The following is a 15972-nucleotide window of genomic DNA, read 5'->3' as shown; positions in this document are numbered from 1 at the left end:
GCGTGCGCCTCAAACTTTAACAAACCACTGATTTTCTATTTTGCGCAGCTTTCTTTTTATACCCTCAGTAATTTTCACTGCTTTGTCTTTGCTGCGTGAGCAACATCTACCTGGGTGGCCAAGAATACACCTGCGTGTCTCAGCAGGTTCATTAAGGCATTTTCCACAGCGTGTAACGGAGCCACACGTGGAGCCTCTTCTTTCTCGTTAAGGTTCCGCAACTGAGTGGCTGCACACCACGGCTCCGTTGAGACTGCAGCGAGCGAAGGTCAGACTGCAGTGGCTGCTGTTGGTTGAGAGCCCGCTGCCTGAACTTGTGAGGGGAGGAAAGAAGAGAGAGGGGGTGGGTTGGTGGGGAAGGGGCGGCTGTGCGCGCTCTTCCCGGCAGAGTGCGTCCCGCTCCTCACACGCGCGCGCACACTCATTGGAGTCACTCTGCTTCCAGGCATCGGGCTGCCTTCTCTCCTCCTGAATATCTCAGATGAACAGTCTGAAGGACGCCGTCAGACCTCTCCTGCCCGCGCACCTCCAGGAGGAAACAAACTGTGTGTTTGTTGTTGTTGTGTCGCTGTTTACTCCACAGTTTCCTACCCGGTGATTCTGGATTTACGGAGAATTGGAAACAGCGTGGGCGCGTAACTCCCGAAATCATGGAATTATGGATAAAGTTGATGTTGCTGTGCAGCTGCAGCTTTGGAGCAAGTGCAGACTTCGATGGCAGGTAGGGTCACGCAGGCTGAGAAACGAAGGCTTTTTGTGCGATAAAGCTGATTTTGATAAAGAACCCGTCAGAATGTGATTCATCCATTTACGAGCTGATTGTGTGAAAACTGCGCCTTCGCTTCGAGGCGACACTTTGGTTGCTAGCTGCTGTGGATTATTTGAAGCTTTCCAAAACTGAAAACATGTTGCTCCCGTGAAAGTGAGTGTCGAATCATATCAAGCGTCTTCGCTTTATTTATTTATTTATTTATTTATTTTAATTTCACGATCACAACTTTTATTTTCATTCAACAATGAATCCAAGTGCACCCCAAAGCGTCTTGGGCTTTTGCGCCTCTGAGCTTGGATTCTTTTGTAGCACAAGCGCTGCAAAAAAAAAAAAATTAGATCGCATCTCGACAAGCGATTCTCGTCTTGTGCAGACGTCAGGCTGATTATAAAGTGATGTGACAGCACATTGCCCGGCGATCATGTTCAAACACGAATCCCGCGAAGTGTGTGAAGACGTGCCAGACCCCAAAGAATGCACGTGTCCGAGATTTCCATCTGCCTATAGGTGAATCTGAGTTTAGCGTGAGGGATAGTGGCTGTTTCTTCTTCTTCTTTTAGAAAAAAACAGCCACGCATATTGAGTTGTAATGGGTCTAACCCTTTGAACCACAATAATTCCACCAGTCAGGATACTTATTTGCTCCTTGTCTCTGATCATTTATTAGAGAGGATCTTAACCGTGTGAAGAAGAGAAAAAATCATTTTCCATCTCTTATTTTTTTGTCATATTGAGATAGATTTCTGGAGCTCAAGTAAAAAAGCTGGACTGAAGTCCGTCCAAATGGTGAGAGTTGCACAAACAAAGTGCTACTGCCAAATTTCCTACATCTACAGCAGAGAATGCTGCCAAGTACTTTATTTTTCCTCATGTATCTCTGTCAGCCAGGCTGAGCTCCAAAGCCGAATCCTCTCCCGTGTTCAGCGTTTGTTCAAATAAATGGAAAACTTTGAAGCTTATTGGAGGTAATTGTTACTGAAACAGTATGCATGCATTTCAGAAGGCTCTGTCAGACTAACTGCCATTCCACTTGCTTGTTAATAGATTTTGACATTTGAAGTGTAGCCGTTTTTCTCTCTCTCCTTCCCCCTCCTGAGCTCTTTCAATTCACTTTTCGTCTATGTTCAAAAAGTATTGAGAAAAAAAGCAATTTGGAGTATCAAAGGTTTCTGCAAGGCTAAAAGGGTGTCTGTGTGCCAGACAGAATAAAGGGGAGGATAGAGAATAATGCAGAGTGGTACATTTCAGTATTTGCCACCACATATAATATTTTTATTTAGGAGATTTTTCTTCTTTCAATCACTATAGCTAATGTCTGTTTGACACATTATGGTCTGATGAGATGTGGAGGGCCTTTACTTTAGCTCACATATTCCCTTGGTGTAATAATCATTTACTTTAACCTAGCAGCAGCATATTGTACATTATTAACATCCCTGCTGATGGAGTGGCTCGTCACCATGGCCATAATTTGCCGATTTTTATGGGTATAAACTCTGGCCTGAGTCCCCACTTCAATATTAATTCATTGAGACAATATCCCCGGAGACCGAACGCAAGCAAAAAAGCCATTTACTACCTAGTCTTCCTTACTTATTACCTTATAGAGAGCGTTCCTAACAGGCTTATCCATCTAGTCCTGAAGGGTCCTTCACGGGCATCATTGGCAAAATAAATTTGGTCTCCTGTAGCTGCGCGTAATGTGTTTACCCACCTTTCTGTCTCTAAAAACTGTTTTTATTGCCACTTTTCTATTCTGCACACTCGGGAACATGTCATACAGCAGTGGAGAGTGCCGAAGCGAAAGGCAAAACATACAAAAGAGGATATACTTCCCCAGTGACATCACTAAACTGTGAAGTCTCACGCAGCACATACCAGACCTACTCAGTAATAATCCAAAGGCATGGACTGGTGCCAGGTTATGTTGGTATTGTAACATCAGACGCACATTCAGGCTTCCACGGTTTGAAAATAAGTGTGAAAACACTGGTGGATTCATCCTGTATCAGGAGCTCAGCAGGTTTCTCAGTGTTTGCTGCTGTACATGTCAATGAACGTGAAAAAGAGTGGGGCATTGTCTTTATTGCGTTCTAGCGAAATGATAAAAAGAGTCCTCTTGCTACATTTTGTATGAAAGAAACCTGGATTAAACTAATGCCGTCACACCTAACATGACATATGAGAAATTAAAAAGCTTGCAGTAAGAGAATACAGCTGATGCAGACTTTCTGTTATTACTCATATGACTGCTCCACCTGGTATTTAATCTTCTTGTCATTTTCTTGAAGCAAACAGGACAGCGTGGGAGTGGAAAAAACTTTGTATTGGAATAAGTGCTCCATAGGCAGTGAAACCCTTACAGATTGCTACCATATGTCTCGATAATTATAAGAAATGAAAAAAAGGTTTTGGTATATATAACTCAGGTATACGGACCAATCAATGTACAAAAACAGAAGAGAATAGAAAATAGTTCCAGCAAGGTTAAGCCCCGAGGTTTTCTGTTGGCAGAGTCTGCACAACAGTAGACCTTGTGAACAGCCAGTTGTACAGTGTAACGCAGTTTAACATTGATAAATACATAAGTATATATTGTTAACCTGCAAAGAGAAGTCTTTGACCGTTTTGACATCACTTGCAGCAGATAAAATAATCTGTTAAGCACTTTTTTCTTTTTTGCCAAAGACTGTTTGCAGTGTTTCAGCTTGTTTCTGTGCATCCTTACAGAATTCACTGTAACAAAAGTGCTAAATGAAGTCTGCGTTAATGATGAAAGAAAAAGAGTGAACTCTATCACATTTTAAGATTGAGATAGATATTTGTAATTTTCGTACTATAAGCCTCAGTCACCTAATCACACACACATTCCTGCAGCTGTTTGTTCTGTGCCTAAGGTACGGTGGCCTTGAGAGGTCAAACGCACTGCAACTTAAAAAAATACCAGCAAATAGAAAAATACTTCAAAAGCACACAAAACACAATTGAAGTTGAATAAAAACAAAAGAAGCCAGTTGCCCTGCGACAGACTGGCGACCTGTCCAGGGTGTACCCCGTCTCTTGCCCTATGGTAGCTGGCATAGGCTCCAGCCCCTCCCCCGCGACCCTGACTTGGATGAGCAGAAGAGTGTGAATGAAAAGCTCACAACAGAAGATACGTGAGCTTTGGGAAGACAATAATGGAAAACTAATAATAACAAGGATACATCCACAATATTATCATGTGATCAGAACACACATAACCTTCATCTTTTTCTCCCTCACAACACAGAAGAGTCCTCTGTTTCTTTTAAGCACGTCTCAGTGCGATGCTTTGCATCACATTTCCTCCAAAATTACTTCCTTTATTATTTGTGTGCTTTTGCAGCATTTTTCTTTAATTCGCGGCTGTTTTCTAAAGTTGGAGTCGATCCCTAAGGGCCACCATACTCAGCACTTCTTGATTTTCACACTCACACCTCCTCGACACACATCGGGGGCAGCTGTGGCTTCAGTACTTTGCCCAAGTTAGACAAGTCAATGATCAAACCACCAACCATTTAACTGGTAGATGACCCTGTCTACCATCTAATCCACAACCACCTCACCCTCTTGTAAACAGCATCATAAATGGTGGTAGAGTTTGATTTTATTTTTCTCAGCCACACAGTGAATACTGTCCATTAGGCCTTTAATGGCAGATGGATAAACGGACTAATTGCTCATTCTAAATATAAATCTTTGCCTCAGATATGAGTCAGTGATGCCGCTGATAGGTTGGGCTGAAGCGGTTAATTAAGACAGCAGACTCCTTTTGACTCCACAAAGTCCTGCTTTCATCTGAGCTCGGCAGGTTCGAGCAAGTCTTTAACGCTGATGAAGAATTCAACATCTGTGGTTGTTTGTGATAAAAATCCAGTCAGAAATCCTGCATTGCATACTTTAGGGGTCACGGATGGATGATAGATTGATTAGATTATCATCGCTATGAATGCAGACCATGTAAGTTCATGGACCTGGATTATTCACGCTCCGTATTGCTCCTCTGTGAGCCATAGACTGACTCAGCTCTTCGCTGTCAGGAAAAGGATAGTCGCCAGCTATGAATCCATTTGTAAAACAATGGAAGAAAGATGGTGTCACCACAGTGGATATCAACCTGTCATGTTCTGAGGGAACAACCTTGTCTTATACTCTGTACTTGAGAAGAGTTGTCACACAGCATGCATGAAGGGTAATAATTATCTGCTTGAGTTCCTTCAAGGCTTAGTGCAATTTGGGATCATTATTCAGGGCTTCAGGGTAATAAATGCAGGTATTATGCTCACGTCCATTTGATATGCCAGCTTTTCATTCGGTAGAATAAGGCAGAGGACAAGATACATATGAGAAAAAAAGGTCTCCTCTATTGTGCAGTGTTACTATAGTTCCCATTGTTGATTGTGGTAAGTCATAATTTGCCACCCATGAATGTTTCAGAAAGTTCAAATGTGACATTGCCGTGGCGTTGCGATGATTAAACAGGGTACTGATGAACTGCATTAAACCCTCAAGTTTCAAGTTCAGATTGTGTAGAATTGCACAACTGCTGTAGAGTAAATTCATAGATTAGTGAAAACACGAAATATGTTATACTAATTCATATACATATACTGTATCAGTGTGTAGGAAGAAAACATTCGAAGGGAGATGGTTCATTTAATAATCCTCAACCTGTTGCATCTCAGCAGATTCTTGTATCATTGCTCCAACTGCACTGAACAAACAGCCCACCATCCTCGTAGGAGTTCATACTCATAATGCACTTTTGTTCATCATTTCCTTTTTCTTTTTTCTCGTGCGTGTGTGGTTGCATCATCTATCTGCTGTTTGCATAATGTTAATTTCACATTTCATTGACCTCTATCTCCTTTGGATATCCACACACAGAAATGAATAGTGCTTCAGCTAATGATTGTCTACATTATTTATCTGTTTCTTGATTAAATATTTTGGTCAAAATGTCAGCAAATATGGGGGGTGGGGGAGTTGCAGCGGCTTTTTAATTTATTTTGTTAAACCAACATTCCACAACAGAAATATATTCACTGTCAGACAGGAATTAGAGAAAAACCATTAAATGTCCACTTCTCTTGGCTCTTTTGCTTATGGAAAATTGAATCCCATCCATTATAAACATGCTCTTCCAGTCATCTGCTGTAATTGATTATTCAATACCAGAGAAAGCAAGGAGACTCCAGCCAGTGTTTGCAATTGAAACAATCAGTCGCGTGCACCATATAAATTAAGAAGTCTGCCAGTCATTTCCCCCACATCTTCTCTCTGTTATCTGGCTGCATTTTATTACTGACTTTCTCATCCTGCTCCTTAAAAAACATTAACAAAAACAAAAGAAAAACGCTACAGTCCTATTTCGAAATTTTAACTTATTTATAAAATTTTTGAAAATGTCACCAACTTCCAGTTGCTCCAGCTATTTTTTTTTCATGAACACTTGTGGGTCTTTGTGCAATACATACAAGAGGAATGAACAATCTCTAAAATGTTGATCCATGAACCTGTTCACTTTCACAAATCAGGTAAAATGCACTTTTGAGACATAATTACATAAGAAATAGTCATTTGTGAAATGAGACTCCCTAAACATCAGTTAATTTACATGAAAAACAAATGTCGTTATATTTACCTTTATCTCTAAAAAAATTGTCCTCTAAGGTTCCTAAATTACAGAAACATTAATTCAACACAGCAGCACGTGGTGAATGGACTGGTTCTCACATAGCACTTTTCTACTCTACTTAAGTGCTCTATACAGCATGTCTCATTCACCCATTCACACACATATTATAAAACCCTTTTTTCTAGATCATAGTGCTTTCTATCTAACAGTCGCACCACTCTACTAATCTACTATATAGATTAGTGGTATAGATTCATTTAATCATGGATATTAAATTTAACCTTTTTTCAGATTTTGAAAAATTCCAACCATACAGGGTTTAGAATCAAACACGTTTTAGTAGCAGCTGTTGCGTTTTTTCTTTTTAAAGACAGAGACAAATGTTAACAGTTTTCTAGTGTTTTCAAGCTCATTCTGGGTCAGTGGACTTTCGTGCGAGAGGAAGAATACACTGAGAATCTAAATATGATATTATACATACTTTAATAAATAAGATATCACACAGGAGTTGTGAAAAGTTTGTAAAATCTGCAATCTCTTGAAATAAGTAGGATAAATGCTGCACAATGTAATATTTTAATTTTAATACAGTAAAAATGAAGCTCAAGCAGAGACTGATGCAAGGTTAGAAGAGCTTCATTTGGGAAAAGGTGTCTCCCTTTGAAAAATAAATCAACATATTCAGATTATTTCTTCATTAATTTGTCAAAAAGCCTCTTAAAATTCAGATATTCATCAACATCAACCACCCAAAATTTTTGTAAATTTTACCCTCTCGACAACCCTACCATGTATTTGGATACATTAATTGGGTTCTCGGTCCATCCATCCACTTTGTTCTGTTTATCCATTTCGGGGTCACGGGGGGGAACCTATCCCAGCTGCCATAGGGCAAGAGGGTGGTACAACCTGGACAGATTGCCAGTCTGTCACAGGGATAACACAGTGAACCAGGAAATAATTCACACTCACATTCATACCTGTGTGCAGTTTATTTGGTTTCTGCTTGGTTAAAATACATTTGTTTGAATAATATTTAACAATAGTTTATTGCATTTAAACCAGGTGTCCTAGTTTATAATATTTTGGAGACTCTAGAGTTTTATTTTTATTTTATGAAACTAGGTTAGTTAACAAAATAATTGATATATAAATGGAAGAGGAGGGGTCCTAATATCTGCCTGTACTGCACAGTGGCATTGCCCATTCTTCTCTATGGATCCGAGACCTGGGTCCTCAAGCGCGACGTCAACAAGCTTGTGGTTTTCCAAACGCACTGTTTGCATCATAGTGGCCCTTGTGACTGTTTCAGCAACAGCGCAATACGTAGTCAATATCACCAGAAGCCCTGAATGGAAGAGTTGATCCAGAAGCAATGACTGCAGTGGTTTGACCACGTCTGCCGCATGAGGAACCATCGCCTGCCATATCACCTTCTGCTGCAGTAGCACCCTGCCCACTGCAGAATCAAGTGTGACGCGCACAAGAAGATTTGGATCAAGCACATTGAAGACAATCTTAAACAATGACATCTAAACCTTGAGTAAGCAAAGGCCAAGGCCAGAGTCCGCAAGGCCTGGAAGTGCATCGTTGACCAAGATGGAAACCCTACGGCACCCACAGAGACGTATTGGCTTTGCCAACCGCCAGCTTGTGAGGAAAGAAGAAAGAAAGATACATATTTTTAAACCAAATATTCAAAATCTAGGAGTCTGAAGTCTCGGAAATATTTTGCAATGGATATGAAATCAAACACTTTTAAAAAACCAAGGAAGAATGTGCCAGTTTTATCAATAGATCATTGTGGGGGTTTTTTTGGTTTTGTTCAAGAACAGAGATACAAGTGCTTCTATTTTTTTCTAAAGCCATATTGTGGTGGTATTCAATCTGTTATACATGTACACATATATATTGTTTTGTCACCATTGACAATCTTTGTATCTCAGGTACAATTTTACTATGAATACCATCCATATCCACTGTATGGGAACTTTTCATGCTTGTGATGATTTTAAAGATGTATTTTTATCAGCTGGTGTCAAGAAGAAAGACTTTAAATAATTTCTTTGAAGATTTGTTTACAAGTAGGGCTGGGCCATATCATACCGTTCACGGTAATACCGGTATAATGTTGGGCAACGACAAGAAAATGAAATATCGCAATAGAATATTGGTAAAACGCGCATGCGCAGTGCCTTTGTTTTCATACGCACATGGCGGAAAAAGCATGGCGGCGATGGAGAATGAGAAATGGTAAATGGTAAATGGCCTGCATTTGTATAGCGCTTTACTCAGTCCCTAAGGACTCCAAAGCGCTTTACACTACATTCAGTCATTCACCCATTCACACACCCATTCACACACTGGCGATGAGAAGGGCGAAAGCAGATCGTTGAATGAAACGGATGAACCAGAATTGGTTTGTAAAAATGCTGCAACTTCAGTGGTGTGGAACTGGTTTGGCTTTCCTCCGTCAGATACACAACAAAGCACTATTTTTGGTAGAGCATGCTAGCGGACCGTCGTTATTACCGTGTTGTTTGGAAAATACAGCACACTTAAAATCAATCCTTTGATTTTTCTGAAAATTGACAGTGCCCTTTATAATCCCGTGTGCCTTATGTATGAATTCTGGTTGTGTTTACTGACCTCGAAACGATTTTATGTGGTACACGGCTCTCGAAAATCTGTCAAATGTTTCAGTACGACTTTGCTAAGCTACAAACCCGCACTGCTTGATGTATTGTCGGAGCATTGCGGCTATCGTAGGCAGGCGCCTCGCGGACTGATACGTACTCTGCTTCAACATGATATTACCGTATTGTGTGTGTATAACCTCTTTTTAAGTTTTGTGGATATTATACATAGTTATGCTTAGGATATGTCGGCCAGTTTCCACTGGAAATGCCTTTTGGTTAAACTGTCAGCAAGGATTTTGCACTGTTACGTTTTTATATAACTTTAATGCACATAAAAAACAGCTGCTTGTTTAAGTGAAAATACATTGATGGGTTTTTTTTTGCACTAATAAAATTGTGGAGTTGTAAAGTATTTTGTCTAGTGTCAATTATATCGTTATCGCAAATTTTCAAATCTGTATCGTGATAAATATTTTTGGTCAGTGTTGCCCTCAGGAGGATTAATAGCTTGAGAAAGATTTTCTCCTATGGAGATAAAATAGTCAAAACTGTTTTGGAGATTTTCAGTGTTTAAATAATTTCTGGCATTTTGCTCGACTCTGGTGTGAAGGAGCACATTTATTTTTGTGATCCCAGCTGAGGACTTCAAGCACCTTCCAGCATCACTTTTGATCGCCGTGTGAAGATATAATAAGCTCAGTATAATGTGTTAGCTTACTCATGTGTGTTTGTTTATTTTCGTTTTAATTTATTTCTTTGTTTCCATCTCTTACATTTTTAAAATAGTGTATGTAAAGTATGTTCTTTAAAAAAAAATCTGTTTTAAAATACCCATTGTTGGCTGTTTTTGTTCTGATTTCCTCCATCATGTCTCATGGTCATTTCAGATATGATAGAGATTATAGAGTCAGTTATCTCATCAATTACAGTGTTACATGTAGCATGTGAATCTTTTTGTAACTAAAGTCTGAATACCACATTTTAGCGTGGAGATATTTTTAACAGTTTTTTTCAGTAGTATTTAGATTTTTCACTTTTATTTTTAGGTCTAACTTGTCAATCTTTTAAAAAAAGATCAGTGAAGAGTAGCAGAGGAACATGTTGTGCAATATTTGAAAGGATTACACCAGAGTCAATACAAGCATTGTGAATATTTGTGACGATATTGCTGATGGTTGATTTACTAAATTCAGTTTCTTTTGTAAAAAGAAAAGGGATGAAGAATATTTTAAGATTTATATTTAACTGTGTGCCAATATTAAAATCTCAAGAATAAAACAACATTCCTTTATGTAATGTAAGAGTTCAACCAGTTTCATGTTAAAAATGTGCAAATACTACTGCTGCTATTAGGGTTTTTTTTCTCCAATTATTACATTGATCTTGATAAATAAAGCACATGAATAGCCATCACTGATGTCACATAAGTCAGTTATATAGGTATATTGGCAGATCAGCTGCTTCTCACTGATGTCAAAGCAATGCTCTTCAAATACTTGCAACATATATCATAAAGGTCCATAAAAAGTTTGATATGATAGGTCCAGTGTCTGTTTTTGTTACCTTCCTTTTTGTCGCTTACCAGACCATCCGAGGTGCATATTATTATTTATGCCACCACACACAGCTGGACATACTTTTAAACACACTTCATTGTTGTCTAGCTTCTGTTACAAACATTTCCTCAATCTCTATTAGTGAATAAATAAATAAATTGCTTTCTGCCATCTTAATCTTCTCTCAGTTACACTTCTGTAGCTAGCCTTTTACTCATTACCTTCTGGCTCCGTCTCCAATTACAGCAGCTTGTCTGTTAACAGAAACTAGTTATGGATCATTTACAACATTCACATTAGCCAGACCTTGCACAGAGCAGAGGGGTTGAGCCTTTAGTCTAGTGATTGGCCCTTAATCTCCCTTTAACCATTTGAAATTTAAAAATGACTTTATCATTGTGTGTTTTACAAAGCCCTATATATCTAAAAAATGTCGAGTTTTTCATCTTATCATCTTCATCATGGCACAACGCATGTGTGCTGAAGATTATGACGTGAACACGAAAATATGCTTTTATAATAAAACTGTCAAAAATAAAAATGAAAACTGTTACGATACTAAATCTGCACATCCACGGGAGTCATTCGATGTGATAATTACTTTGCAGGCTGCAAACGAATGTGAGGCCATTAGGTTATATGGGAACAGGTGCAGCCGAAGCAGCATAAATGCCTTCCACTTGATGCCTCCATATTCTAAGGTGGTGATTGCCTTGTGCAGCAATTAACAAGAGCTTTCAACACATCAGGATGAAATCAGCCTCCAGTCGCCAAATCCAAATATCACTGAAATGTCAAAGGAGGTTGTCAGATGTTTTGAGAGGTGTCAACGAGCAGGGTTTTTGCCTCATGCAGAAGCATCTTTAATTTGTTTTATGCAGCAAGCTTCTAGTGTGGAAGGGGAGTCCGGTTGAGAAATGTGGCTGCTGTCCAGACTGTTCCTATTCTTTCCTTTCCTCTTTTACTGCTTTCATGCAATTCCTTTCATTTGTTTCCTCTCTTCTGGTTTTGCTTCCTTTTCCTTCCCGTCCTCATTTCCTCACCCATACTGTGTGCTTCACTGACTGACTTCCCGCTCACCAGGCAGCAGACAAACATTTTCCCTGGATCTGCCACTCTCACTTAGCATCCGTCTGTTTTTTGTTTTTTTTCTCCAAAGAGGTGATTGGCAGCAGGGGCAAGCATTAGCATTTCCTCATCTTGGCATAGAGGCACTAACAGGCAGGGATAGCAGTGGAGGATGTGCCTTGAATACTGAGCGACAACCTCACTTTCTCATTGAGAGACAAAAAGAAAGTGTCTTTTGTGTGAAGCACGTAAAGGAAGTGAACTTCTCCTTTGTTTTGTGCAGGATTACAGTGTTTTCCAGCTGTTCTGTGCAATTAAAACCTTCTTATTGTATTGGATTTACTCAGTGATCTGTGCAAACCTCCTCATGTGCTTCACACCTATAAATGACGATAAAAATGTCCCACTGGTTGAAAACACTGTCATCTTTATTTGAAGAAAGAGGGAAAAACAGTCAGCTGCAACAAATCTTCCCTATCCACTGATTCGTTTATTATTGTTTCAGATTTTAGGTAGCATATGAGCGCCAGGCTCTTAAAGAATGTGCCTTGGATTTTCTTCAGTATCCTTAAATGGGCTCATTCCTTCACTCTATTCTCGCCATAAATATGTGGTCGGCCCTCGTACAGATAAAAAAGGTAATCCACATACGCGGTCTGCCAAGAAGCTATTTCTTGCTCTGAACAGAATGGAGCAGAGTGTAACAAAAATATCCGGCTCTAATTTCTCATAGAGGAACTGTTGTGTTTGGGAAATAACCTGCTTTAGAATGTGTATAAGAACTAATACCTACCTATCATCTCTGTGTAGCAGAGATAATACCATCTTCCAGTGTCATGGAGTTGCCATTTTGGAGGCAAATATTGTATTTTCAAGGACAACCGGAAGCGCGTAGTTGCTAATCTTTTCCAGGAGCTCCCGAAAGCCAAGTGAACACAGCAGTAATGTGGTGTTGTCAGATGTGCGTGTCAGCGGCGTAGCGATGCACGCACTGAAGGCTAAATTCAAATCGAGCCTGGCAGGCTTTCAATACAGGTCTCCAGTTTGACATTAAAGAAACCAACACGAGCTGATGTGCTGTCAGTTTTGTTTCCATGATTCAGAGATAATCTGCTACGGCGAAGCGGTGAAAAGTCAGCCTTCGACTTTCTGACACTTGTCACTTTCACCCCCTTCAGATATTTGAGAAGCAAAATGGCAAATGTTTTCTGTTTACCACTTTTCAAACGTAACTCTTTTGCTGCCGCTGTTTCTTTGTGTTACACAAACAGAGTATCTGATTTATTTTTATAAAAAGGGAGTGAAATTGAAAGACAGCACCCCGGAGTCCTCAATAAATGAGATTTGTCATCATATTCTGACATTAATAAACAAATAGACATCACTTAAAGTGGACTGTTTTAGGATTGTGATTGATGCATAATCAAAGAGCTGTAATGCACTGAAACTTTTTTCTCCCCACATTAGTCAAGCAAAGTCAGTTTTATTTTTCGTAGGGTTTTAAATCTGTTCAGAAACCTGCTCTGCATTTAGATGAGGAAATTAAACATTAAAAAAAAATCTATCAAGAAAGACCCGGCTTTCTTTATTTGTTATTATTCATGCATTTTACATAACTGTACTCGTTTGTTTCGTGTGTGTCTATTTTCATTGCTGTACCTGCAATTAGTATGACTGCCATAAGTGCTCACTGTACCTAGTGGTTAAAAAGCCTTTTTTTAATTTAAATATAAGTCTTTAAATGTATCTTCTGGCTCTTTTTCTTTGCAGCAGGAAAATGACTCATGAAAGCTCTGAATCACACACCCTTCCCCTTCCAAACAATATAAAAAGGCTTTTCATTAAGGTGTTTTAATTGGCTGTGAACCTATTATGTTATCCACTCACAGGTGGCCATGGCAGATGGCATCATCCAATGGCCTGTGTCGATATGGGGCCCGTGTGGACTGCTGCTGGGGATGGACTCGTCGCTCCTGGGGTCACTGCCAGCGTGAGTACCACCGTGCCCGCTGCTGGTGCTGCTCGGAGGGTGGGGGGCAAAACGGGAGCTAACAAGGTTGCGGGGTTTCAAGCTAGAGGGAGGAGGGAGAGGTCATAGATGCTGTTAAACTGAGGATATGCTGCAAAGGCTCGGGGAAACACACGCAGACACACATACACATGCAGATTGTCTCAACAGAAACACATGCAGCTAATGGAGCATTGCACCTGGAACAATCTTTGAGTAAAGATTGATGATGATCGCTGGTGGAGCGGCGGAGGTTTATATTCACACTGCGGGTGGCCATAATGAGCGAGACTATAGCTGCAGGTGGACACATTCAAAGGGGAGATAGGAGATTGATTATAGATTACAAGTGTGCAAACATAAGCTTGCCAGCAGTGCATGAACAAGTAAAAAAAACAAACAAACAGTGATGTTAACATAGTCCATGATGTTGTCAGGTGTACATAACTTGACTCATCAGGATTCAGAGGATGTGTCCTGTCATTGTTTAACACTGAATGCTTCATCTAACATTATCAACATATTTACTCCATGCTACTGAGGGATGTGTGAATATACCAGTGGATTTTAGACATTGGCTGGGATCCTTTGCATGGCTTGGTGGCTCTGATGGTACGCCTGCTGCTTTGCTGTGGACATTTAACAAAAGAAAAGGGGTAACACATAAACAGGCCTTTTCCACGGCAAGAATTTACCAAGCGGCTATTAAAAAGGTTAGGGAAGTGGGTATGCTTATTTGCTTCCTTGCCAAGAGAAAATCAATAGCGCTCTCATCCTGTGTGTGTGCTAAGCCAACAGCTGGCTAGTTTAGATAAGCAAAAAGGCAGGGCAAAAGGCCTCACATGGGCCATTACAAAGAAGTATACGCTCAAGCCCTGGAGATAAAACCCACGAGGTACAATGTGTTAGTGATGATCTTTAAAGATTCTAGATGTTTCTTAACTAACTGGAGCAATTTCATCCATGTATTAACATGAACATGCTGCCCGTTAATTACTAAAAAAGCTTACTGTTTACATTCATGTTATGTCCAGCCTTTTTCGTGCTTTCACATTATTTGTGCCTATACAGCATGTACACATGGCTGATTCTGCTGAGCTGAGCTGAACTGCTGAGAGGTTGCACACTAGCTTTGTGTTGGCCCATTTGAATGGTAATTTGAGCATACAGGTCTTCTGGAATTCCCCCAAATTAATGACCAAATGGATCAAATTCTGATAACACCAAGGATCTCTGTATTGGGGGAAAATCCATTTTGTTTCCAGTATGTATCACATGATACTAACGGAAATTGTGCGACATAGTTGTCTGGCCTTGGTTTCCTTCTGTTGTCGAGCTTTATGAGAAACTACACTAACGTTTTTGGTTACAGATATATGGGCGGTGATCAGGGAGGCACCGATCCAACTACTTCCAGCTCTCATCCAATGCAGTCACCTTGGCTTAAGCCACTGCTGAGTTAATAATGATAAATTAATAAGCTGTCAGGAAGAATAGTAATTTTTCAGGCAACACTCAGCTTACAAAAGTCAGATGAAGTGAAATAACAAAATGTTACGTCTCCGTAAGTTCAGCAAAGGCTTCTAAAGAGGCATTCTGCTGAGCATAACCGCAGAGAGAGCAAGTCAGGGAAAGAAAACATCTTCATCTGAGCTTCTCAGTCATATCAACTTACTCGATCATAGTTTGCTAGTAAATTAAAAACCGATGCAAATATATACAAATAAATAAATATAAATAAAAACTGTTGTTGTGAAATGCCTCGAAATTTTTCGCACTTCGCTGTTAGCTTCCTCCAAGCTAAGTTAGCTGCACCACTAGCAACCTGTGTGATGCTGGAGATGTCGTCATGCAACTAAACTGACTGGATCTGCCTTAAATCAGCTCGTTGTCATCTAAAAAAAAATCTAAATATATCAGGTCTGTGAATTCCTAGCAGTAACATTCTTCTCAACTAAGAAAACTCATGTTAGCAAGAAACAATGTCAGTATTAGCTACAATGTTAGCTGCTAGCTAAGCGTTTGCTCCTCTAATCTCATCCGAATTTTGGAAATGAACCGGATGTGATAAAAACACTAAAGCAGCATTACAACAAACATAAGACAAGTTTTTATTTTTGATATTCAATATATGTTTAGGTCGTCCCCCCCCCCCCCCACACACACACACACACACACACACAAACACAAATACATTTATTTAAAAGACTTAGCCTGATTTTCATTTGGTCGTGTATAAAATGAAAGAAAATAAACATAATTCTTTTATA

At 39.7% G+C, this 15972-nt stretch overlaps 1 protein-coding gene across 3 annotated transcripts in view; it reads left to right on the top strand.

Annotated features, from left to right (window-relative positions):
• Window positions 1-223: 223 nt before the first annotated feature.
• npnta (nephronectin a) overlaps window positions 224-15972 on the top strand; it is a 59367-nt gene continuing 43618 nt past the window's right edge. For all 3 annotated transcript variants that reach the window (XM_087841731.1, XM_006787106.3, XM_035906368.2), the window contains exons 1-2: window positions 224-721; window positions 13584-13684. In XM_087841731.1, the coding sequence (XP_087697857.1) occupies window positions 651-721; window positions 13584-13684 (172 nt within the window). In that variant the 5' untranslated portion in view covers window positions 224-650. The remainder of the gene's footprint in view (window positions 722-13583; window positions 13685-15972) is intronic.

This window comes from Neolamprologus brichardi, chromosome 6, assembly GCF_056152115.1.
Source record: "Neolamprologus brichardi isolate AB-2024 chromosome 6, ASM5615211v1, whole genome shotgun sequence".
NCBI lineage: Eukaryota > Metazoa > Chordata > Actinopteri > Cichliformes > Cichlidae > Neolamprologus > Neolamprologus brichardi.
Note: the sequence above shows the minus strand (reverse complement) of the source record. Positions and strands in the feature narration are given on the sequence as shown.